Source organism: Anopheles coluzzii, chromosome 2 (assembly GCF_943734685.1).
Source record: "Anopheles coluzzii chromosome 2, AcolN3, whole genome shotgun sequence".
NCBI classification, from domain to species: Eukaryota; Metazoa; Arthropoda; class Insecta; order Diptera; family Culicidae; genus Anopheles; species Anopheles coluzzii.
In genome coordinates this window covers 20,987,347-21,010,820 of record NC_064670.1, presented here as the reverse complement: position 1 = coordinate 21,010,820, position 23,474 = coordinate 20,987,347, and the positions used below count along the sequence as shown (strand labels likewise).

General features: G+C 44.7%; 1 protein-coding gene across 1 annotated transcript in view; it reads left to right on the top strand.

The window, feature by feature from the left end:
• The window catches only part of LOC120952252 (filaggrin), a 48,937-nt gene that overhangs the window by 13,036 nt on the left and 12,427 nt on the right, over window positions 1-23,474 (top strand). Inside the window, exon 4 of the mRNA XM_040371488.2 lies at window positions 7,941-8,128. Coding sequence (XP_040227422.2) covers window positions 7,941-8,128 — 188 coding nt within the window. The remainder of the gene's footprint in view (window positions 1-7,940; window positions 8,129-23,474) is intronic.

Below are 23,474 nucleotides of genomic sequence, written 5' to 3'. Positions count from 1 at the left end.
GATATTGAAAAATATATAATTTGTGCAAAGATGCATTTTTCTGATTAAAAAAAACTCTTAAAAATGCTGCCAAAACTTAAAGCCCTGACCTTTCTCAAAGCAGTCGCAGAAGCCATGTGACTACGACATAGCATCATCGTTTCTCCTGCTGAGTTAGCAAGTATTTTTCTCGGACCCTCGCGTGCTTTTGTTCATAAATACGTTGTTGATTATTTTTTGAACAAATGTCCCGTCCACATATTTATGCGCCGTCCCTTGGACCCTTTGGACCAAGGGACAAGCGTGCGGAGCTAGTGTCTAGTGTTTCAAACACCATCAAATCATTTATTCCTCGTCGTCGTAGCTTCCTTCGTTGGAGTTTGTTTTCTGTTGCAAAAAAAAAGAAACAAAAGAAAAACTAAAACCTCGCTCCCGAGAAAGGATCTTGTTGATGAGATTCGATTTAAATTTGATGACCATAAACGCATATTATATGGCGCCGTTCAGTACGCCCAGAAATGTGTGTTCTATTGGTGAAAATGAAGGCCTTCCTGCCCTTCCGCCTGGAAGCGGTGCGTACGCTCCAACCCGAAACGCGGGGGGAACACGTGTAAGCAAGCTATATTGAAATGGAGCCTAACAGAGAGCTACAACACCATGCTAGAGAAAGATGGTGGATTGCGAAAGACGAGAAAGAAATACGGCACATGGAACAACATTCATAAATAAATGAAACATTTTGCACCATCCACCAGCCCACCACCATCGAAACGGAACAGTGTGGGCGCCCCGGATCATGCTCGCCACTGTATCATCGTCTTTGTGCATGTGGAGTCCTTGGGCGTTGTGTTGCTTTTTTTTCCTGGTCGCTCTAACACACATACCGACAAGAAATACATAGCTGAATCTCATTTTCCAACGAGCTGCCCTCATAAATATACAAAAAAAGAAGCAGCCTTCGGTGGTGGTGAATAGTGGCGAAGATTCAGTATCTTGAACGATTCGTCTTTCCGCGTGTGAGAGATCTGTGCGCGCAAAGTGGCACCGACTGTGGCTCGGAGATCGATGCTGACACACTTCCACACACAGCTGTGGGGCGAATTTTCACCCATTCTTCGTTACGTATTCTCCCTTCCTTCCGTTCTCCTCTTCAACCCCTGTTTGTATCTATAATGATGTCGCTCCATAATCATCCAATCACGGAGTCTTCAAAAAACCATCCCCAAAACGGGGATGGCCACCCTGCACTGAGGGGGGAGATTGAAAAGCAGGATACATTGTACCACGCAGCCAGCGAAGGATGTGTATGTGTGGGGAAGGTTTTAAAACATCACCCACACAGAGTTGCGAGAAGCTTGTATATGAGTGTGCGGCTGTGAACGTTTCGTGCTGGGAGCACTATGTTGTTAGTGTGCAAGTGCGATAGAAGCATGATGATTATGATGATTGTGATGCTGTGAAGGGGAGTTTTCCTCCTAGCCGGAGCGAGATAACCATAGCAACCATGAAGGAAAAGCGATTTTCCCATCTTTTGGGTTTTTGAGAGATGGAGTATGGATGTGTGTGTGTGTGTGTGTGTGTGTGTGTGTGTGTGTGTGTGTGTGTGTGTGTGTGTGTGTGTGTGTGTGTGTGTGTGTGTGGTAGAATTTTCCCCTGAATTGTGGATGACAAGAATGGTTGTGAACGAGATGCATGAAAATTGGATTGTATGTGTCTAAAGCCCTTTTTCTCTTGCTGTTTTTTCGGACAGCAGCAAATAAAAATCATGTTAAAGATTAGTTATTCACCAAGTGAGGATAAATTTAAGGCGTTTTTGATAGAACTAGTTAATGGATTATTAGAATATGTCGTTTTTGTAATGCACACTTGACACGAAAGAACACGTCTGGGAAAGTTTTTCAAACCCCTTTTTTATTAAAATGTACAATGCTAGCACATACAAATAAGGCGAAAAAAGGAGTACTAAAACGCGCTACGTTTTTCGTGCAAAACGTGCAGATGAAGACGCCCGAACATCGCCAGTCTGTAGCATCAAAACGCGGACGTTCCGGACGTTACGGGGAAGACATGTAATGCCGGGAGTACATCACGTGATGTGTCGTTAATATAATAAGCACCATCTGCCGATAATGACGTCGTGGCCAGAGCAGTGAGCCGGTGCGCTTGGTTTCAACAAAAAACTCCTCTGCTCCCCTCTGCAATCTGCTGTTCCACGTCGATCGTTCGTCGTGTGCTGATGATGAAGTTGACGTTGAGCCGGAGCTTCCATCCGGATGACAGCTAGCTCGCTGTACAAAGGGCCGTAGAGATGGGAGAGTGATGGTTTTTCTGTGCGAACCGTTTGAATACAGCCGTGTGTCACTTCCCTGGAACTCATCCTCCCATGCACACACACACGCATACAGCTCCAAGCTTCCAGACTAATGATCATTAAATGTTATAATTCCGCAGTATTTTGCGTCATTTGCCGGCCATTATGCAGCAGAATGTTCCGGGTTGATGCGCCCTCCCGCCCTCCACAGGCGGAAAATTCGTTCCAGCCCAGCCGGGTAAATCGGGGAAAGTGTGCAAAAGTGACTTTTTCCTTCCACCATTCTGGTGGCTGCCCATTTTGCCGTCGGAATGGCTAAACATATTGCGCGTTCGTCTTCTGAGCGCTTCACACAGCTGACGATGCTTGGTACGCTATCACGAGCCATCGCTAGACGCTATCACTTCCTAAGAAAAGGGGCCGTCGCCTGGTGCCTGCTTCTGGGTGAAGGTGTTGTGTTTGGGGTTTGGAATTAATATAGCATTTTTATGTTTATCGCTCACTTTCAAGCGCTGTGACGCTTCCACTTTAATGGGCTTTGCGCGTAGCTCAGGACGCGCCCTGTGCTCGACTAACCGGACAGCCAGGGGGATTGTTCGGGGTGGTGAAGGTTCGGCGTGGCACAGCCTCCCGGTGATTATCGTTATCATTATCGTTCTAGTTACTTTACACAGTTTAATGATGATGTTTGGACAGGGGGTTCAATGGTTTGCCGCTTTAGGTGTAAAAGCTTGCACTGTGCGGTCACCACGGTTTGTAATCGTTCGGTGGTGGTGGTGGTGGTGGTCTGTAAAAGTGTTTCAAATGCTTTGGTTTCTCAAGCACAAGTAGAAGGAGAAAAGCATAGAAAGCAGGGCAATGTAGCAGCACTTTTTACGTCCGTTTAATGAAGTGCAATTAAAAATTGAAACAAGAAAAATCTCGGCTTCAAATGAGCATGATGGTATAGCTAAACAAGCGCAACCGTATTGAATGCTCGTAAACATTCGACCAGCAATAAAAAGTTTGCCAAACAGATAAACATAACGCCCTAATGGCCGCTGGCTCACATGTTTAGCAGCGATTGCAAACAGCCGTTAATTGAATGTGTCGTTCCGTGTGTGCGGTGTACAAATATTTGCCCTTTAGTGTACTGTTTAGTGGCCGCCAGTAAATTACGGCAAAATTGGTAGAATTCATTCCAGCGGTAGGCCATAAAATTGATTTGTTTTCTTTGTCTTGCTCTACACCACGCCGTTCCGACTTTTCACGCCGTTCGAAATAGTTTACTAACTGGTCGAAAAACAATGGACAACTTAAATAATGGCAACATCATCATCATCATCATCACGATCATGATGATTATCATCATAACCTTAGTGTGGAAATAGACGAAAAAAGAGGAATAGTGCATCGATAAAGTCCAGCAATGATGTGGCCTTTGCCAACGGTCCAAGACGTTCGCTCTTGGGTTCGCTAATTATGGCGCTATGCAGCCCCGTTCAAAAGCCCATAAAGCTTGTGCTGCTGCTCTCTGGCTCTGTCTCTATTAAGAAATGGGTGCCCCGTAATGGTCGTAAAAGAATTATCACCCATTCGTAATGTTTCGGACGATTTCGGACGGAGCGTCTTGTGTGAGATGAAGTTCGCTCCAGGTTTGAGGTTCGAGTGTTCGAGGAGCACTGGAAGAAAGCGCGGTTGGTCATTTCGCTATTTCGGTAGCTATTCCGCTGTCTTTACTGCAACCATTTAGATCAGCCATAGCCATACGTGTGCGTGCGTGTGTGTTAGTGGAAAAGATCGTAAATCGATAAATTTGTGCTACCAAAAAGCGATTCCAATAGTTCCAAGGGGCTCCACCGGTTTGGTGCGCCAGGGAAAAGTGACAGTGGCCGAGAATTAATTTTACGACCCACAGAACCGTGCCAGCTCCAGTGAATGGTAGCAATTCACTTGCGTGTACATTGCACGTTGCCACTTTGCCGCTAGCCCTTTTTGTGCTGGGAGTGAGACTCAAACACCGGGGAAGGAAAAATATTTATCACATTCATTACTTTAATTATGATTGCCGTTTTAATTGCCATCTCTGCCATCCGGAACGCAACCTTTCGAGTTTGTGTGTTTGTGTGCTACTACTCCAGTGGGAAATGTGGGGAGTGTGCCTTTCTATCGCCAAAACGGTAGCCCGGTTTCTGTAACCAAATGGAAATGGAAATTGCCAAAGGATCTGCTCGATGTGCTTGTGCCGTTCGGCTTCGAGTACGGCGTTCGGAAAAAGGATCACGCGGGTAAAAGAAGGAGCAAAAATTTACATACAAATGGTTGGTTGAAATGGTGGAAATATGAATAATTAATCCAGTCCCTCCGGGCCCTCGATCTGAACCCGATCGGGCCTAAAAAGGGTTTCACAAAGCGGAGAGTGCAGTGCAGGTTGCCGGGGGACCAAGCAAGCCCGAGGATTGAAAGTAATTGAAACAAAGTGTTTTGAATCTGGTAGAGGGATAATGCGTGATTTCGTTGTACTTGGTTGGTGCACTTTTTGTCTGGAAAGGAAATTAAACAATATATTTGTAAATTATGTAAAGAAAATTAGCAAAAACGCAACAGTTTGAAAGCATATAACAAAACCTTTACAAACATGTTCTTTAAGTATATTTTTAAAATAGTTTTAGACAGCTTTGTTACTACTTAAATAAAGTTCAGAAATGTTCCCGAAATAACCTAGAACTATGCAAGAATTCTACTATCTCTTAAAACGTAATCCTCGGGATGCTTAATAATTCGTTATCACTGACGATCGGCAACATAATTCGGACAACCCCATGTGGCCGCCATGTTTCTGCGGTGCTAAACCCACCCGGGAGCCTTCACACCCGTGGCACACGAGCATCCATTAATTACTATCACATCGCGTCGTCTATCTATGTAGTTTTAATTGTAATAAATGTTACGTTTATTTTACAATTATACCGAATCGATGTTTTATGCCTTCTGCGACATGCCCGTCACCTTCACCGCACCCGGTTTCGGGCGGTCGTTCGATCAGATACACGGTGCAACCGCAAACGGTCGACACCATCGAGTGCACCGCACAACCACCGTTGGGTGTTCAATAATGGCCACACATCCCCGGGTTCGCCGGATTCTCATTATCTTGGCCAACATTCATATGTCATAGGCATAATTATATCGCTTTAATTATATTCCTTGCTCCCTGAGTGTGTGTGTTTGTGCACGCGTGTGTGTGTCTGATCTATCCCATCCCAGTTTATGGGGTGAAAGGGTTGTCTGGATGCGTGATCACTATCAGCGGCTATCTCTATCCCCATTCTAGTGGCACTGGTAGGGTAAAATAGGGGGTTGGTGTGAGTCACGGAATGTGGCAATCCATGGATGACATTTCCGAATCGCTCGTTTTGTGATATAATTTTCCGCGCTTTCCATTTGATGACCCCCCCAACGACCTTCCGGGTCCGGCGACACTGGTGACACCATCATGCGTCCCAGCGGTGCGCTTTTGGGCGGACATTAATTAGAGTTTCATTAGTTTTAGATATTAATTCTCTATTTCGCCCACACGCGCTGTCTGTCTGTGTTTTGCAAGGGCAGCGACACAGCAACAGCGTCATCATTTACAATGTATCACTGTCACAGGCAGGCTTGGGCGGAAGGGGGGAAAATGGACAAAAGGAGGTAGGGGGTCTAAAAAAGGGGTCATACAAGCCGTGGAGGGAAAACTGAGCATCTATCACTCCATTTAGTGGAGCAGCGATCTCACAAAACAGCAAATACAACATTATGTACGCTTTATTCAAATTCAGTTTCGGCCAATCATTAGTGTTGCTGCTGCTGCTCATGATTAATTGTGGTTTATGTTGGTTTGCAAGGCAATCGATATGTAGATATTTGCAACAAATTAGTTGGGAAATCATTGACACCATTGTGCTTTTTGTCGAGCGAGGATATGATTTGAATTGTTGAACTGTTTGCCTTTTAGAACATTGTAGTTTCTAATAGTATTTTTCTAATAGTATTTTTGAAAGGTATCTCTTAAATTCTTTTATGATGTTCACAATTTAACTTAATTTCTATACGCTCCTTACAACACTGAAACGTTGATTTGTGCATAAAACATCAAATTAGTCTTGCCAATTTTAAATCCACTTTATTTCTCCTGTAGTGTGAAAGAAATTTGTTGTCTCACTTTGATCCGTTCCGTGTTCAGCTCATCTTAAACATGTCGAAACGCCGTTCCACCGAAACTTTACGTATATTTCTGTGTTGTTGTATTTTTTACCCATTTCCTACGCCTGCTACCGCCAGATGTGACCAACTTTTAGCGCACACAATATTTGCCATAGAAATAGAAAGAAAGGGAACAAGGAAGCAGAAATGGTTCGCATTGCCGTTGTCGGATGCTTTGATACATGGTAGCCAGTAGAGAACGGTTTATACTACAACATCATCATCGTCATCATCAACGTTCGTCGTCTTCGTCGGCTCGCCATCATCATCCTTACGTTTCTGAACGGGACGATCGACCAGGGAAGCCTAAAGCTCATCCATTGCGTACGCTTATCAACGGTGAAATTCTCTCGTTGTTAGCCAATTTATTTTTGCCCAGTGTTGGTCTTTTTTTCTGCCACCAACGTGGCACCATTTTTCCGGCTACAGGAGAGAGATAGAAAGGTGTGTGTGTGTGTTTTTTTTATCTGCACAAGGCAGATTTTCCTTTTCGCGCCCTTTGACAGGCGGTCTTGCTTGGCAGAGCGGGCGTTCGTTCGGCGACAATGTTTTGCTCCCTGTACTCGGTGCGGTGTGTTGAAAAATGAGATTTAAAGGATTTAGAGCAGCTTTAATTTAACGATTTAACAGGGTATTGTTTTTTCCTATTTCGGTCTTTTTACGCAGCGAACAATGGTTACATGCAATGTAATGTAAAGAGCAAAAATCGTGCGAAAAATACAATCCAAACAGTTTGAATCGTAAAATTGAATGCATTCTAAATGAGTAGCGTAGAACGTGCCGCAAAAGTGCAGTGAAATCACGCAACAAATGGAATCCATGCTGACATGCCGCAGAGCACACGCTGCTGTACTGTGGCGTGTAATTTGACACGCTTTCCCAAGCGCAAACGCCAATGGAAAGGTAAACACACACAAGCACAGTCGAAGGGTGGCGCGGTTTGTCATCTTGCCGGCGCTGCTGCCAGGATGAAGTTATAAAACGCTCCAAAATATGCCACCAGTCGTGGGTAAGCAATAATCTTAAAATACCGAGAAGCTTGTAACGACCTTGCTAACAAGGCGAGGAGCCGCTTGTGAATGCGGCGCACGTAAAACCTCAGCTCGGTGTGGCGGTCTCGGTGTGACAGCTGCTTCTGTGGCGCTCGATGGTACCAAAATTGTGTACTGCATGTGTCAAGCTGTGTGTGTTGTGTCTGGTTTTTGGAGTAAAAGGTTTTTGCTCCACTCCCTTTCTTGGGCGGAGTGTGCCGTCTGTAAGGAAGGGTGTATGAACAGTGTCTCGCCCAATGGTACCCTGCCACATACGCATATATTCACACGTCTAATTATGTTCAATTTCTGGTAGTGGACCGACATCATTTCGCAAACGGTTAGATTTTGCTGACATTTTCATTTCCATTTTTTCCATTTTTCCCCGCTCTTAGTGTCGGCCAGCCTGTCGCAGAGCCATCACGCCCAGGACAAGGACGGCAAGAAGAAGCACACCCGGCCCACGTTCAGCGGTCAGCAGATATTTGCCCTCGAGAAGACGTTCGAGCAGACGAAGTACTTGGCCGGTCCGGAACGGGCCAAGCTGGCGTACGCGCTCGGTATGACGGAGTCGCAAGTGAAGGTAGGTTTTTCCGCATTTCTCGACATCTATTGCACCTCATAAAAATCAGAAAGGGCGGTGTGTTCACCTCCCCCCTCCGCAAAAACGAGGGATCCAGGACTTCCCGTACCTCTGTGGGACATTTGAAATTTGTGGGACGATGTAACACATTTTTCTGATAGCGGTGTTCGACCGACACCGCAATCCGATCGGTAAATGTCTGCTTCCAAAATACATTTTAACCCTTGTCGCTTTTGTTTTGGGCTGTAAAAAAAACTAGAAAACCCTTTCCTCTGCTTGTGCGGTTTTGTGAAGCGTCGGACTATTATTTGCGGCCAGCATTTCACCCACACCGGATGTGCGCTTCTGGGCCAGGGCCTTCAATCAGCCAGTTTTACAGCCTATAAACCCGGTACCTTGCCATCCCCCCCGGTGTAGGAGCGATAAATCATACAATATTAGATCAGTCCCGGATTGGATTTGGTGTCCTGTTTTTTATGTTCTTTTTTCCGTGCAGTTATGAGCTTACACAGTAGCGTGCCGGTTTTATGGCGAGTTGATGGTTGGACTCTCGTTCTCAATTGGTTGCGGAATTTCATTTGCAATCGTTTGTTTTTTGGTGGTTTTGTTTCAAATTAAATACGATATTAGATTACGATTTCATCGGCAACAGGAGGTGTGTGTGTGTGTACAAAATTTGTATTCATTTCATGACCCTGGTAACACATTTTAAATCAAGGGTTTAGTATCGGGATCGATCGCATTATTGGCAGTGAGTGGTGTACCAGATTGGGTATTATTAATTTTGTAAGAAAAAATCTCAACGAAAATGTCCAGTAGAAATGATGTTTATGAAGAAGAATTGAGTTGTTATAGAATGTACCATCTTCGCTACATTCATTTTCTTCATTGTGGCGCAAAATTTGCGTTGTGTTCAAGCTAATACATCAATGAAGAAGACGTCCCAGTTCAAGATTCAATGACTTTTTTAACATACTAGTAGCTGTTTTACCAGTTAGACTTCTAAAAGCCTCTGATACCTGTAGTCAATGGGAGTATGTATTCGTTGAGGGACTTGTTACAAACCCAGGTGTTGTTAGATCCTTATGGCAACTGTCCCCTATGGAAGTAATTCAACATAAAACATTGAATTAAAAACTTTTCAATACAAATAGAAGCGTTTAGTTGCACAGACGCTAATACACATTCCTTAATTTTTGTTTCTTACCGTCATACTATGATGGTTTGTGGAATTTCATCTCAAAGACTCAAGAAAAGTTCTTATCTTTCATAGATAAAACATGTAAAGCATGTATCTTCAGCAAATGAATTGATTATTTATCTTCTAATCTACAAAACAAATGCCCTTAAAACCCCCTGAATCAATAAAAGGCATCGGAAGGATCCAAAACAAACTGCACCACTATATTGGGAAGCATTGTGTTTACAGATTTGTTAAGGCATTTGGAGACAAATCACTTGAAAATGGCAACGTTTTACACAAAAAAATATCCCAGTGACCATTCCAAGTAGAGTAGAATGTGACATGGAAACAGAAGAACCATATCCTTACATTTATAAAATCCTGAATCCTAGGAGTTAAACCAGCACCGAACCGAAAACGGATCAACCGGAAGGGGTGGAAATGCCACTTGGTCCAGGAAAAAAAAAAAAAAAACAGAATCGCAACGACCACCATCACACCTTGAAAAATCACCAGCCCGGAACGGCTCGACCAAGATAATCGATGGGATTTTGATCGTTCCGTCTGGTTCCGAGTGTATAGCCCAGGCTCAAGGCGGTGTCAGAACATGTTGTCGATAGATACACGCACGTGTTTTTAGTTTGTTTGTTGTTCTCTCCTCTACAGTATCTCGCTGGAAGCTGGGATAAAAACACAGGATAAGGATGCTGCGTGTCTGGTGCTGCTGTTACACGGTGGTCAATTGAATTAAAACCGATCGTCCCTTTGCTCGCAGGGCCAACGCCACCCCTTTCGCATTCGAATCGAAGGGCAGTTCTAGAGTTGCGACATAAGGGAAAACGGTCGCCTGTTTTAGCCGTCGTTATACAGTTCGAAGGGGGAGAAAAATGGTTTCCTATTGGCCAGCATACCGCCAACCCGCGCGCGTGTGTGTGTGTGTGTTGAATGCCCAAGCCGGAATCTCGATGTTTACAAATTGGGTAATTGGGTGCGGATGTTTTTCAATTGAAGGGGTTTTAGCACCTTTGATTGACAGCTTTGAGCTGGCGCTTGCCGTTTTTACCCACGAGCTTGTGGTTGCAAGGGCGAACGATTTTGTTACTTTCCGGGGTGACTCCCGAAAGTGATCCCTTTCTCGGTTTCCCGGTGGCTCGGTTCCTTTTTAAATGGTTCGATTTGTAAGGATTTTCTGTCAAATGAAGGATTTAGGAGGGCTTTGGGTGGGATTGTGTCTGGAAGACGGTGCAGTGCGTGGCAGGATGGTGGCCATATTCTAGATAGGCTGATAGGATGGATCTAGTTGGAGGGAATAGTTTGATTGAATGGAGTTTGCTTTGCTTTTGAATCTGAATTTTAATACGATTTTATAAAAGTATTACTGAAGTATGGATGCTATATTATGTGCTAGACAGGCTCAAATTATATTTCTTTTTATTTTGGACTTTAAAGATTAGGTAAAAAATATTTTAGGTAATTAATGCATTGTACAGAACAATTTTTTACTAAAAATCGAGATCTCAAAAAACGAGTTATGGTTGATAGCAGTATATGATAGCAGAGCCTCCGCTCGATCATCCCATGCTCCGCCTAGCTTCTGGGGTTGGAACAACATCCAACATCAAAACCCCAGCAGTAATAGTTCCAAAACAAGAAAACATCTCTCACCCAAGCAAGGCGAACAAAACCATTCCTTCCTACTTCCATCCTCATGCGAGCAAGCGATAGTGTGCTGTAGAACATGGTGCGAAAATAACGAGGAATCATCATCCCAACCTCCAGTTCGTGCAGCACAGCACGTGCTTTGCAAAAAGTGGGAAATGAACAAATGAAAATCCTTTGTGTTCAACCCACTATCCCCGGCGTGGGCTATCCTTTCGGTGTCGTGTCCCTCAGCACTCGGCAACATAATGCAAATCCCGTCCGCCTGCCGCACAATATCGCCCTCCTTCGGGGGCTTGCCTTGCGTTCCCGGGATGGTGCGAGCACGGGCGCTGGTATCTTGCTATATAATCATGCAATTTCTCTAATTGGGGGGCTGAGCAAAGGAAACCTCGACCCCCCAATCGGGCGTTTGCGGGCACAACAAACCGGCACAACGAAGTAGCACATTCTTCTAGACGATTACCATTCCCTGCTCAGCACCATCATCGGCAGCGTTGTCAATCTTGCGGCTAATGGAAGGGAAGGCCGGGAAAAGTCGTCTTTTCGTCGGCTGCAGCACAGCGTTTTCGCACAGCAAACAGCGGAGTGGTGTCCCTTTTTCGTCCCTGTCCCTGTGACCCCTCCCCTGCCAGGCTTTAAGCGTGGCAAGCGTTTAAACGGTATCATCGTCCCTAAATACCCTCTTAATTTAACTACATGTGTTCCGCGCGAAAAGCCAAACAATCCTCCCCGTCGTCGTTGTCGTCGTCAGTAAAGGGAGGGTTGGTTGAAGCACCGATCCAACAAGGGGATGGATATGCTGTTGGGTTTTTGAGCGTTTGCCAGGGGTTGTGTGTCATCCGCTTTCATTCGCTGGTGGAAAATGATGCTGCGTCATTGCGCATTTGCTTGCGTGCGTATGTGCGAGAGTGTCGCGGTGGGATCGTTTCGCGCCGGCAAGAACATGTGAGCCCCGTTGTTCGGCGTAGTGAGTTAATTGTTTAGTTTCGATGCTGAAATGAAAGGTGTACGTTTCCCTTTGAAGTGTTTCATGGTGTTAACGTTTAAATGTTAAACCATGTTTAGTCTTTTTTAGTTTTTTTATAAACATAATTTGGTTTATTTATGAAATTAGGTTACCATGGGAGTTTAGCAAAAGATAAAATGTTGGTGAATAAATACTTTTGTTTAATCCGTTTTGGCATCTAAATTTCCCTACAATTATATTGGACTTCTAATATGTGGCACCAAGACACCAAGAAGCTTCTTTCATTGGAACAACCAGTCGAATAAGTGGGCTCATTTCTCGATCTTGTGCGAATGAAAATATTCTTAAACCAATTAAGCCAAGACACAGCATTCCAATTTAATTATGAAAAGCATACGTGATATGTAAATAATCCCCACCTAGAGGTTTTCCCATCTTAGCATAAGGAAAGGCTTTCTCGTCCATTTCTTTGCACACATAAACGTGCATGTGTGTGTGTGTAAATGAGGCAGAAAAAAGGGTTCAACAGTGGGTGGCATCTAATGGTACAGGTGGATTTGAATTTTCCGGTTCAAAATTAATTAAAGTACACATGTTTGGGCAACACCACGGTGACTCGGGGTGCTTTAATTGGTTGGCAATGGATAGGGCTCTATTAATTTTCTTGCTGGTCGATTCACATTAAAATGTATAAAACTGTAATCCTTAGTAAATTAAAGGATGGATATGATAGTTATAATTGAATTGCTTTAAACAGTTGGCAATTGTTGAGCGTTCTCATACAGTACAGTGCAGTACAGACCCGGGAAGCTACACAATTTATCTTCAAAACAATAATCGTTACTACTTCCCTTTAGAGGCAAACTATTGTGTTGCGATGTAAGCAAAACCCCTCCCAGAATCAGAACAAGTCCTGCACTGCATAAATTTACCGCCGCACAGCAAAAGGCGCATCAATCCATCCATCACTTTCGCGCTCGTTTTGACTGCATAACAGTGGGATAATTAGTCATTAGGGGACTGCAGCGCTCCCGAAATGCGTCCGATGTGACTCCCCTGTACATAGCTAATCACTTAGTAATACGCCAGTCCTTTATCGAACGCTGCAAAGGAGAAATAAAGAAATGGAAGAGGCCAACCCGGCCAAACACGGGACAAAAGTTTTCACATCACCGCTTTGTGATGCAAATTGGCTTCGATGCGAGCCTCATCCTTGATCCCTGGAAAACCCTATGATATGCTAACCGCATATCCTGCCACATTCTCCAAACGGTTGAAACATCTCGCCTCGAACTGTGTCATGCACCCTCCCCGGTAAGCACAAACCAATTCGTCACGGTCTATTACGAGCGCGGTTGTCGTAACCCTCGCGGTTTTAACCGTGCGGCGCAGCGCTACCCCGGAAAAAGGGCTGAGAAAAGTCACACTTCATTCCCGATGTGCGTGTGTGTGTGTGTATGTAAGTGTTCGGCAAATGGGGGAAGTAGCTTGCCGTAGCTTCCTTTTCCGGCATTTGCGGCGCGACAAAAGTTTAATAGATTCAATCAAAATCCCATTAAAAACGTTCGTTACGCTAACCGCGTTGTCTTCCTGTGGCCTGGCCGTTCCGCACTAGATTTGGTGCTTCGTACAGTGTGTGTGTGTGTGTGTCGTTAGCATTTCGCGCGTGATGGTTTTAATGTAGCGCTAACGTAAAAAAGTAGTTCCTAAGACATTCGGCGCAGCATTACATAGATATTGGCAAGACACAGGGAGATTCGGAGCCTTTTTGGTCTCGTTTCCTGTTTTTTTCGCGCAAGCCTTTTTCTAGCCCAGCTGTGGTTGACTTTACTAAATGGGGATTACCAATCAGATAAAGTGCTTTAGAGTAGGATTTAATGGCAATTAAAATGATAATTACACAACCAGAAGGGAGATTTCCGGTCCAATTCAAGGGGGTTCAAGAGCGTTTGAAGCACGGCTGAGAAGAAAAACGACGTGCACGAAAGTGACAATTGTAAAGATAGGTTCGATCCATTTTTAACTATTTGACATAACCAATTTAGATTGCAATCATGAACATTTGCATTAAAAAAAACTATAGCATTTACACACAAAGGTTGTAAAGTATACAGCAACGTTATGTAAAACGGACCTTGTTAGCCATAGCAGACAGACTGATTGTGCAATTTCACAGCATCATTATTCGAATTCGTATAACAAGCAAACGATCACCGCGTCCGATGGGCGGCATGTGCAATCATGTTATTGCAGGGAATTTTATTAACTTACCATAAAAATCATGATGCATTTAGTCAATTAACCTGTTTCGTTACCGACAGCTTTCGTCATAATATGGGCATACACGAGAAAGATAGAAAGCCTAAAGAGCCGGGGTCAGGGCAGATGATCCATTCAATCGCTGTTCCGTCACGTCGATGAATGCAGGCGCCAACGGCGGAGGCATCGATCGTTTCGCAGTGTCGATTGTATCTTCAAAAGCAGTTAATCATGCTGCATCAGCTTGATCGGCCGCAAAGCCCGGGAAGTGAAGTCACGGCACCCGATAAGCAATCAAACACTGATGAAACACGACAAATCAATAAGCAAATTAGTTAAGATACGAAATCGAAAAACCATTAGCGATTGAGAAAACGGAGGAAAGACGGACGCACGCGCGCGCACACGTCATTTTCTCGTGCACAGTCTTGCGATGCAAGGCATCGCTTCTTTCTCTGCTCCGTGTGGTTTATCTTAAAACGATGCTATAAACAATGCCTCGATGCGGATCTCCGATTGCCAGTTTTCAGGTTGATCGATCTTTCACCGACGCGACGGATGGCATTTATGGCTCGGCCGGAGAGTGCGAAGAGGGAAGATTCTCATCATATATCAATCAAACCTCTGGCCGTAACGATCCTCGAAGCCCATCGAGTGTGATGTGAGGTTTGGTGTGATCGTATCTCTTTCCACAAGGTGTGTTTCCACTAAGGGGTCCCTGTCTGTCGCCCCCTGAGCCTCCAGACAGCCGTGAGTGTGCAATAAAAGGTCATAAAGTTTGTACCAACACACTTGCCAGCGTTCCGCCCTACCGTGTACACTTTACCCACCTCCGCACGGAACGCAGAAGATATCGATGGTGCGATAGTGGAAAAATCAATTCGAAACTGCCATAAATCGACACATACCACGCCAGTGCTCATCAAAATCTCCCATGCGTTCAGTTGTGTCGGTGGTGTGGAATTTTTACTGACCAGCCAAAACGGTCTCCACTATCGCTTGTCAGTGGATTCTCTTAACGGGTGTACGGGCGACATGACCCATAAACCTGACCACTTCCCACTTCACGATCACGATGGCAGTGGGGATCACCGAGGGAGGAGGGTGTGTTGTAAAAATTCTTGCCTCTTAGCACAGGGCAGCACCTTGAACCCTGCGATCAATACGTTCCAGTTTGTTCGATTTTTAAGAAGTTTTTAATGTGTCAAAAACGGGCTTGTACCGCGTTCCATGGATGGCTCATGGCATCGTCTTTTTCCTGTTCTGAACATTTTATTTGTTTTCTTCTTTCTTTATTAATATTATCTGATTGCATTTAGGAGCATTAGATTGATGTTCTCGGGGCAATGGGGGGGTATTCGAAAAAAAAGAGCGGCCCAGCCAAACACGAAACGATGACAATCGTGCGGCCGTAAAGTTTCACGATGACGAAGATATCGTTTTGATGGCAATTCATAAAAATCGACTAAAGCATAAAGTTAAACGGCATATAAAAAAACGCACACACACACAACCAACAGAAACAGAAACAAATGGATATACAGCGATGTTGTGTTGTGTCACCAAAACAAGGATTCTTCTCTTACGCGTACAGAGATAGCAACATGAACAAGGGCGAAAAAAGTGTATCGCAGACAATAACGTGCAATACATCCCTCATCACCATTTGATGATTGTCGTTCGAGTGCCCAACCACACACACACATACACTTACACACAGAGAATACGGTAGCAACCCAAAAAAGAAACCCAACGACATAACGGCAATGGGCCGCATCCAGCATCCAGGGGACATTGTCTTCCGGAGCGGGTGCTATAAAAATCGGAGAAAATTGAATCAATATCCCATGATAATCTATTACTTTTCTGCTGATAAAGTCGAAATGAAGCGTTACCAATGGTATCCGAGTTATCGATTCGGGTTTCGTTACCCCCATGGGGGGAAAACCGGGTGCGCCTGTGTTATCGATCGTGCCCGGTTCGGTTAGTTTGATTGAAAGAGTTCCAGTTTAAGCAGATACAGTAGAAGATAGACAGTGGAGAAAGTTGGCGATGCCTTTGCTTATGACTATTTACTCTGATTAAATGTTGGTTCATATCATACCAAGACTGTTTGTTCATTCTCTTGACTGCATGGTAAGTAAATGAATCGATAAAAGCAAAACCGAAAATCATCAAAAGTTCTAAACTTCAATTCACCTATATTACGTACCAAAAACGGTCTCCATTGCGTTGTACATTACCGTTCGGTGCAAAATTGATGAGGTGACGATATGCTGCAGCAGCAATGTTAATCGGTCACCATATGGCGACGGCTGTCGGGCCCTTTAAGCCTACGCTCTTTTACTACGATTGGCCATTGGCCGATAAAAGCTGGGAATTGAAATGAAAAGTCATGAGTGCCTACTCTCCCCTTCCTACTCGGGTGTTGCTGTAAATGTAAAGCGGTGCAAAAGGGGGATCATTGATTGAGTCCGATTTGTTTGCTTCGTAGCCATTGTGTGTGTGTGTGTGTGTGTGTGCTTTCCATTTACATTGCCAACTGAAGGTAATTTATGAGCGTCGACTAGGGTTTATTGCGAACACATTGATACGTTTGCGCCCAGAAAGCGAAATCCATTTAGCAGGACACATCGAAAAATGCAGGACACTCTCTCTCCCTCTCCCTCACATACACACACACACTCATGCAAAATTGCACGCTTTATTGCTCGGCAATTAAAATTGTGTCACGCTGTAAACAAATAATTAAAATTCTTTCCACCTTAATAAACACGCTCTGTGTCCCAGAAAAGCCAGGCGCTATATTTTAACGATCGGTGTGCGCACCATAATCAACCTGTTTATGGGTTCGAGTGAACAGCCAACAAGCGGTTAGGTGAATAAAATTTATTACAATCACTCGCCATCAAAGCCATGCGAAGCGATGTCAAAAACAATATTGAGTACAAGGAAACCCGTTACGTTGCTAATGAAGGCGCAGGCAAGGACGCAGAAAACGTACTGAGGAACACAAATAACACAATCTTTGCATGACAACGGCTTCGGTCCTGTCTCCCTGGCTGTCCCTTTGCTTGAAATGGACCTAGTACACACAAAAAATACACAATACTCGATCGGTTGTTTAACAATCCCGCACAGCCCCCGCCCGATGAGTTTCCCCGGTCCCGGTTGGTGCAGTTGAGAATTAAAATTTGTAAATTGTGTATTAAAACTTTTAATAATTATTCCTTCTCCTCCCCACCTTACGACCGTTTCCACAGCATCCCTCGGGAGCGCAAGTGCGGTAAGAAAGGTCGGTTCGCTTGTGGCAAGGTCGTTTCCTAGCCCTGCTTGACCCCATGTGCCGGTGACGTTGTGATGAGATGGAGGAGGCGATATTATGACGGCGATTATGTTGCCAACGAAGGGCTGATATTAATGATGATGCTCAGAAAATTTGTACAAACCATCCGGGAGTAGGCGGTAAACATCCAGGCCTACTGGAACAGCTGATGAAAGTGTGTGTTCGTTTTTTTGTTGTTGTGCTGTTTTCAAGCGAAGTTTAGATGGATGTGAAGGTGAAGGCAACATTTCATCGGGAAAGGAAAAACATAGGTTCTTAATGGCCTAGAAAAAGAAGGAAAATTGTTTGAACAAGACAAAGTGGGAGAGAGAGAGCGCAAAAACTAGAGAGTGAGAAGGAGTAAAATAATAAAGTAACATTTTTCACCTAATGCTCACGAGCTCTATAGCCCAACGTTTTGGGATGGTGTTAAGGACGATGGGATAGGATTTGTTTTGCTTTGTGTGTGTGTGTGCCTGTACGCATTATGCTTTTGCCCTGCTCTCCCTCGCTTTCCATCGCTGTTCAGGCCGGACGACGCATCATCATCAGCAGCAGCAGCATCATCATCGTCGGGAGAGGGTGTTTATTGTAACATATGCGTTCATAATCCGGAAATAATTCCACATAAATCTTGAATATTAGAATGCAGAATTCAATTTAAGCCTCGTTAGTAGTACCGCTCGGCAGCTTGGGAGCTTTAGTTGTGTTTTTTTACATCATTCTATTTTTTCTATGACACTGTGAAAGTGTCTATTGCTCTGTCCTTATTAATTCTGCAGTTCTGGGTTTTTTCCCCGTCGGTGCTGCTGTGACAAGCCAAAATGAAGGGAAACCATAATATTGTCTGGGGAATAATAATTGAAAAAGCCTTTCACTATGATCGATTTGTGTGTGTTTTTTATGCTCAGATTTTTTAGTTTCTACACGCTAAGATTATATTGTTACGGACTTTAACAAGTGTTCTAAGCCTTCCTTATTTATCCTTTTTATTTCTAATCCATCACATTATGCACCGATTGTAACGCCCCGTAAAAGAACACCCCGAAAAAAAAAGTGTCAGTGGCGGACAAAGTGGCTGTTTTCTGTTTTGTGCTGCAATAAATAATTTTTCTCTTCCGCAATCCGCGTCTGTTTCGTATCGCATTGGTGCAGCGGTGCATATTTTTCAGCACCGAGGGCTGCAAATGTTACACCGGTGCAGCAGCAGATCGATCGGTTTCAATAAAACCGTCCAGAACGAACTTTGTCCCATTTGCCGTGCGCCACAAGCGCCCGCGAGCCATTTTTCCCTCTCTTTCTGGTGGTGCATCCTGTGGGCCGCATGCAATGTGCTGGAAATGTGCTTTGCTCAAAGCACTTTGTAAGCATTTATGTAAATAGTTTCAAGTGAGGTGAGGAAGGAGAGAGGACTGTGGCAGCATACGAAGAGCAGCAAGCAGTTTAGTTTAGAAAGGCGCAAGAGTTGACTTTCCCGAATACATTTGTCGCCGCACGGAGGCGGAAAAGAGGTTGCCGTTTGGTTCGTTTGGATACGCGTTGGCAATGGATGAATGTATGAAATTGTTCCAGCATTCGGTGGGAATGGCTTATGATGTAGTTGAGGTGGCTGACTATGGAAATCGTTGTACTAGAAGCGTTTGATATTGTAAGTGATTCATTTGGAACAGTGCGGGATATAAAAGTGAACCATAAAATGTAAAAAAAAGATACCCTTTTTAGTTCTAAAACAAAACATCTTTACATTGTTTGCGTTTGATTCTGGATTTTTTTTATTGCATTTATAGAATAAATCACAGAACGTGTTTGGCTGTGCGAACGATTCTAATAAATTCTATTCACTGTGTACAATGGGCAATAAATGGCTAGTACGGTTGAAGCTTTATCTAAACAATCGTCCAGAATTAATAGCTCGCGCGGACAGCACTGCTCGCCGTTGTGTCCGACTGCTGTGTCCGAGACGCTTTCCACCACCAGATGGTCTGTACGCAACAGCGACAGCAAAAGGATAAAGAAATCAACTTACTCATAAATAATGATTAAACTATTTGCCCACATGGGCATACACACAGCCATAGAACGAAACCGATGCCATTGTGAGTTGATCTTTGCCAATTGCAAGCCGTATCGCCGATCGTCAACTCGGTCTGGTTGGTCTCTATCGTGCTCCATTTGCGATGGCTCGCATGCCCCGAGTGTGTGTGTGTGTTTAATTAAGTAGATGAAAAGGATTCTATTTGCACAATCGTTCTGCACCATGCTACGAGACCGAGTCTCAATCTCGCCTAAGAGCCCGCGCGCACTTTCACCGACCGAATGCGAATGCTTGTAGTACGCTCTCCTCATCCCTCCATGTTAGCGCCCTAATTTCCGATAAATCGTTTTTAATTTATGACATACAAACAGACCGATTCAACACAACGGCCGCGAGGGTTGTACGGTTGTTGCCGTGGTGGCTTTTCTCTTATGATCCAACCAAGGAAGAGACAAAAAAAAGTGAGGAAAATCCTTTCCACAAGGAAAATCGCAGGGGCCGAACCTGTGTGCGATTTGTGTTTGCCTTTGCTGTATGCCATTTTGCGCCGTTTTCCATCGGAGCATCGGAAAACCCAAAAACCCGGGGTGTAAATCGCCCTTTGGCACAGTCAGTTGGCTGCCATGTGAGGCTCGTGAAAATATTGACAGCTTACTGTATCCTGTGTGAGAGTTTCTGTGTATTGGGACACGACAGCAGGTCCACCCGGCGCAACCAGGATCGAACTCAAGCGTGCATGCAGCCGAACCGAGATGCACAGAATCGGACGCGCACCGTACAAAAGGAAGAAGGGTGACATTTAATTTGGCTAAACGCTTCCTTTATTAAATTGATACTCCGGAAGGGGGGGGGGGGGAGAGCCGGAAGAAACTGTAGTACATTTGCCTAGGGGTGCCGTGGGTGCCGCTAATGGTGTGGAATGTGAAAAGTGCCCTCTCGTCGTCCCGGTTAGCCCCGAAGGGTTTTGCGGAAGTGATTTTTCAAGGTTCATAATCGAATTAGACGGAGAAGTCAATTGAATTAGGTTGAGCGAGGTTCTCGAGATGGAAAGAACGCTCGGTGTATTTGGGATGCGTCATACAAAAGAGAGAAAGAGAGAGAGAGAGAGAGAGAGAGAGAGAGTGTGATAGCGGGAAACTGGTGAGGAATGTGAGTTTGTAATTCCGCGCAAGCTGTAATGTTTTAATTAAGAATAATGAAGTGATCAGCGATGAGATTGTTTTGCAAATCAATGATAGAAGTGCTCTCGTCTACTTTAACTGCATTATATACGCACTGTAACATTACGTTGCAGATATTGGGGAAAAACAAACTCACTTGACGTGCGATAAGACAGCTCATAAACGCTTTCATCAATACCGATTATCGACTACCGCTACCGATGAAGTAGATAATGATCATCGCCTTTTCGTCACTCGGGACACTCATCGGCATCAAAAACCATAAATCACACTATCCAGACACTCACCCCAACTCAAATACACGCCACGTCTCGGTTTGTGTTGGGTTTCGCGTGACTCCGAGAAAGTCTCCCCGAGTACTCAATAAAATTCAATCAATATTCAAAACGCTAAAGAACGGTCACCGTTTTTCCTTCAACTGGCCAGCCCACTGTCGAATGGCGTATTCCAATGAGCAACTCCCAGCAACTCGGAACGTCGTTCAGCGCGACATCGAACTACCACCACAAGATAATCATTTAGTGTACACTCCGTGGAATGATCCCACTTCGAAGCGCACTGTTGGAAAGATCTCTAAATCTGGTTGACGCATTGTCCACCAAACTGCCCTGAAAAAGCCCTCTTTGACACAATAATTAGGTTCGTCCTGAGGGTGCGAACGTCACAAGCGTGTGCCCAAAATGATTCGATGACAGTGCTTCTGACCGAAATGGGAAAACCAAATTCGATGCGCGGTCCCGTCATTCGAGTGCTCACTGCATCGCAGGACAACCGTTTCCATTGGCGTTAAGGATGAACCGTAGCTAAAGAATTCCACATCTACTGGCAACATTACCCACCAGTGCACGAATGGTCACATTGCGTCCAGCAAGTGGACGGTCGCCAGCCAGTCGTCAAAGATAGCCAGAAAGCGGGCGAGATCATTAGTAGTCGTACTCATCATTAGGGGCAGAATCATGCCCACTTCTCCCCTCCGGACGTAATGGAATCGCGCACATTGGCCTGTACCTTTGGCCCAAAAATGGCCATCTCTAGCTGCTCCGATTCGTTCTCGAAGGGAGGGAAACCCGTGCATTTTGAGCGCACACACACATACACACACTCATGGACAGTTGAATGTATGAAGTTTCGCTACGGTCGAGTCTGTTTTTGTGCCTTGGTCCTTGGTTTTCGAAGGGACAGAAGCTGGCTCGGGGAAAATAATAATCAACCTTATCATCGTCATCAATATCATCTTTGGCGTCGTTTGCCATTGCGACTGTTCTGCCAAATGGACAATGCAGCGTGGTCGTGGACATCAACCGTTTGACATCATGTGCTTGCCGTAGTTTTTTTTGGTGGGAAATGGCGACAGTGCTGGTTTAATGTCCGACTGAGAAAGCCATGGTTTGGGTAGGGAAAGCGCACCCATACAAAAACGAACCCACTGGAAGCTTAGAATTTATGATGCAACTAAAAATCTATGCTATCAGTACGTGCGAGAGTTGTTCGTTATGCATCTTTTAAATTTTACATGGGATGTGTTTTTTTTGTTTAGGCAAACTAGAGATTACATACCATTTTCTAGCCTTCTTAATTTGCCAACATTATGTTGTGGCAATGGGTCCGCACACACACAATCCGAATGGCGCGTGTCTATCTCGTTAACACGTGGTACTTTGCGCAGCCGGCCCTGCTAGTTGATAGAGCTTCACCCTGCGCATGGCGCGTGTCAATGTTGTTATTTTAAAATGCGTTAAGCCCGGATAACAGTGTTGAAATTATGTTTAAACCGATCGCTTTACCCGATTGCCTGCTGTGGTGTTTTGGTGCAATGTTCTCTTGTTTTTTGTCGTTACGGGTCGTTGTTCACTAAAGCCGAGGTTTTGTCACACGCTTTAAAACAGTGTAACAAACCGACCTGTACATCAACGACAACAACAGCAGCGGCCACGGCGTCAGCAAATGGGGTACGGGAAACAGAGGGCAACAAACGATTTATTAGCGAGCTGATAGTCCCTCGCCCAATTTCGTGCACACTTTCGAGGCTGATGGCGGGTGAAACAAACCCACGTTTATCTTCGGGTGGGAAGACATTTAAACCTAAACCATTGTGTGGAGAGATTAGCATCAAAGCGTGAACCAGGACCAAAGCCGAACCGACTGATGCTAACAGGACAATACGCGCGCCTCTCTCTCTCTCTCTTGGTGGCAATAAAAAGTCAATGTTTTAAAATTGGCTTTTTATCGCTCGAAGCGTGGACACAAAACCGCAGCATAGAAGCCGCACGGATGTGTTGGGATGTGTGTTTATGTGTGTGTGTGTGTGTGTGTGTGTTAACTGGGGCGGTCATTGAATTGAGGAGCACATTTTCTACATTGCGTTTGTTTGCGGTAAGCTGTTTCATGTCCCCCCAGAGAGTGATATCGTATTTGCCGTCTTTCGAACTGCCAGCAAGGACACAAACACACACACACACACACACACACACACACACACACACACACACACAGACACACTTTGTGATGGCATTCGAGCGCTCCTCCCGGCACCGGGGATCGGTACATTATATTGTGTTTAAAAACGCTCCAGCAGACAAAAACGATGAAGATGATGATGAGCTTGCGGATGTTTGGGCGGCGGTTGGTGGTTGATGGTAATGCCGGTAAGGGAGAAAAACTTTCTATCTTTTCAATTACATTTCATCGGTTTTTTTACGTGCGGGGAAACTAATTTTGTTGCGCGCTCACTTGC